The 3,474-nt window shown below is 42.9% G+C and overlaps 1 protein-coding gene across 1 annotated transcript in view; it reads left to right on the top strand.

The window, feature by feature from the left end:
* The window catches only part of LOC103925566 (AT-rich interactive domain-containing protein 1B-like), a 73,486-nt gene that overhangs the window by 47,798 nt on the left and 22,214 nt on the right, over positions 1 to 3,474 (top strand). Inside the window, exon 3 of the mRNA XM_009334294.1 lies at positions 2,548 to 2,694. Coding sequence (XP_009332569.1) covers positions 2,548 to 2,694 — 147 coding nt within the window. The remainder of the gene's footprint in view (positions 1 to 2,547; positions 2,695 to 3,474) is intronic.

Here is a 3,474-nt window from a genome sequence, read left to right as displayed (position 1 = left end):
TCCTCGTGCAGGCTCCCTAACCAGCAGCTCCATGGGACAACCTTTGGCAGTTATCTGATACTTTGGTCTCTATTTTGTAGTCCTCTTGCTCGGTGTACATGGCAGGAGTTGAAATCGCCCTCTATACAATCATGCACCGTGCCTTTGCTGACCTCGCTTGGTGTGCTCTGTCAGTGTCACCATAGTCTGGTCATGCCTGGTGATCCCACCACTCACTCTTCCTGATCCAACGAAGCTCCAGGTTGGTGGATCTTGGGTCACTCTTCCTGATCCAACCAAGCTCTGCTGCTTGATGAGGTGGAGTTTAGTTTTGATTTGTTTCTAAACTCTATGTAGCATATAATGTTACTTCGTCATCAGCTGCCTTCCTTGTGTATTTATATCCTAGGATGATGCAAAATAGTGACCCACTAATTGTCTCCCTCCTACTAGATTTCTGATATGACTACTGCTAGTGCTTTTGTTTGAGGCTTGATGTTCCAGTGATCCAGTTTTTCTTTTACTTCCCCACTTTGTGTAGAAGGCAATACATCGTTGGATTTTCTTCTTGCCACCCTATTTACTCTGCAGTCACCTGTGTGTCTGTTTTCATTCTTTGATTCTTCTCGGCATCTTCACTTGATGACCCAGAATCTCTGTGTCTTCATTTGTCATAGCAATGCCATGCTTTCGAACCATGTGTTTTTCTAATCCCCTCTCTTCAGTTTAGAATTTCACTTTCTTGATCCTTAGGTATCAGCGACCTGGCTCCTACGTTCAGATGAGCTCCAGCCCTCCTGTACAAGTATCTTTATTCTAGAAATACTCCAGTTCCTGATGAATCTGATCTCTTGCTTTGTCAACCATCTTGTCAACCAGGCATTCAAATTATCTTTTTCTTCTTCTTTCCAGAAGCCCATATTTTGTTGTCAGGATATCTTTCCTTTTCTTCCTAGTGTTACTGGGACGCAGATGGACCACAACTTAGGTTTCTCCTCAGCATTTCCTAGGAACGAATCCAGGCTATATGACCTTTGCAGCTGATGGGCAAATCACCATGTGGTCTTCTGTCAGATCCCAGACTCCAGCTGTCTGTTTGCCTGATGATATTCCAACACGCTCTTTTTAGTTTGCATTATAACTGCCTCATTTATGCATCAGCAGCAAGAGGGTATTTGTCAAAAAGGGTTACTTTGGTCACCGAAACATCTAACTGCCTGTGAAATGATGGTGAAGGAAATGGAAGCACAAGCGAGGAGAACAAGTGCAGAAATGGGGTTACAGTGCTGACCTTAGGAGTTAGCAAGAAGTAGGACTACCAACTTCTGTCAGAAGTAATAGGACCAGATCAAGTTGTGATAGTAAAAACAAACCTACACACGTGTTTAAATTTGACTTTATTATTACTGCCTAGCAAATATTACTGTATTGTTGAATTAATGTAGTAATTTTAGGTAGAACAGATATGTGTTTACATGTTGAGTAAACAGATTTAGCAGTGTATCAGAGACACAGTGGGAGCAATTCAGAGATCAAAGCATTTCAGATGTGCTCGGGTATCCGAGACATGTGCTTAGGGCAGGGATGCGCAGGACCAACAGGAGGCCCAGTCTAGAAGAGGAGTCCTGTGTTGCATCTGTCATTCATCTGAAATAGTACTAAATACCAGTGTTTGGGGAAAAGCACGGGTCGATATAGACACAGTATCAGGAGCTTGTTGAAAGTGTGCTCTTTCAAATACCTCAAGAAAATGTCAGTGTCTATTGATACAAGGCTTACAGACTAAACCGATGCAGAAAATTCCTCTGATGTTATAATTGACTTGCTTTTGGTTATAACTTAAATTCTCAATGTGTGGGGGCTTCTCAGTGCATGATACATATCCTGATTTGTCTGTTAATAGGACTTGTAACAGGTTTTGTGTTGTACCGGTGGTGTGTGTTTGTTTTTTTTTTTTAAGATTTATCTTAGTAGGGGGTAGGAGACTGAGAGACTGAACTTTACAAAAACAAAAACCTGCCAAACCCTATGGGTTTTTTTGTGTAAGGCTTAAACACACAAATGCTAAAAACCTGAGGGTTGTGGGCAAAACATTTCACAAAAATTAGTACTTTATTGCTAAACAAAACAAAACAAAAAAAATTCTCTTTGAATATGTCTTTTATTATTGTGCCTTTTTTTCCACAATTCTGCTTTTGGGTCAGTGCATCAGAATGATTCCTCTGTCAATTTGCCTCAGTGGTGTGCCTACGGAGAGCAACCATTTAAAATAACTGGTTCTGTATTTAAAGGCTGGGCATTATGGGATCGTGATGTTCAGAAGCATAGCATTTTCCTTAGAAGCTCTTCCTGAAAAAAGTAACTATACAGAGCACTTGGGCTTACTCCTGCTCAGGCAAGGGGATCTAAGGGCTTGCATTAACTGCTGTGTAAAAGAGTAGGGCTGTTGGGTCAGGTGTATAGCTGAGCATACCACTTCTGGTCAGGTTGCCATCAGGTGTGACATAGCTTGATTTCATGTCCTCCTGCCTCAACTCATGCATTGGCTTTGCTTGGCTCTTCCAACAGATACCGCCTCAGTATGGTCAGCAAGGTGTAAGTGGCTACTGCCAGCAGGGCCAGCAGCCGTACTACAACCAGCAGCCGCAGCCTCAGCATCTGCCACCCCAGGCACAGTATCTGTCGCAGGCCCAGCAGAGGTACCAGGCTCAGCAGGTAAGCACCGTCCTCCACTACTGACAGTCGCCCTGGAGCTGGAAGTGTAAAAAAGATCTGTGTGAAATGAACAAAACCCACCCAACCCCTTTTCGAGAGAACAGTGTTAAAAACAAAACTAAATAAACACAGAATCAGACAACATCCTTCTGAAAAGTCTTTGGGGATATACACACAAATACATATGCACACACTTCCAGGCTTTACTTTATATCAGCTTTTTTGAATAAAGCTAGTATATATACCCCAGCAACTATAAATTTTTAAAAAGAAGTAGCAGTTTCTTGATCAGATGTCAGTGGAGGCTGGAGGTTTTCCTTGCTTTTATTTTGTTTTGTTTTCTCCTCACAAGACAAATGTTGTTTAGAGCTCCTGCATCTACCATGGTCACTACCGTTTTGTTTTTCATGTTGTTTCATTTGAGGATAGACAAGTTCAAGACATAGAATCATTGAATAGTTTGGGTTGGAAGGGACCTCTAAAGGTCATCTAGTCCAACCCCCCTGCCGTGGGCAGGGACATCTTCAACTAGAGCAGGTTGCTCAGAGCCCCGTCCAACCTGACCTGGAATGTTTCCAGGGATGGGGCATCCACCACCTCTCTGGGCAACCTGTGCCAGTGCTTCACCACCCTCAGTGTAAAAAATGTCTTCCTTCTATCTAGTCTAAATCTACCCCCCTTTAGTTTAAAGCCATCCCCCTTGTCCTGTCGCAACAGGCCCCACTAAAAAGTTTGCCGCCATCTTTTTTATAAGCCCCCTTTAAGTACTGAGAGGCTGCA

The sequence above is a fragment of the Pygoscelis adeliae genome, unplaced genomic scaffold, assembly GCF_000699105.1.
Source record: "Pygoscelis adeliae isolate BGI_AS28 unplaced genomic scaffold, ASM69910v1 Scaffold261, whole genome shotgun sequence".
Classification (NCBI taxonomy): domain Eukaryota; kingdom Metazoa; phylum Chordata; class Aves; order Sphenisciformes; family Spheniscidae; genus Pygoscelis; species Pygoscelis adeliae.
This window is presented reverse-complemented; position numbering and strand designations above follow the sequence as displayed.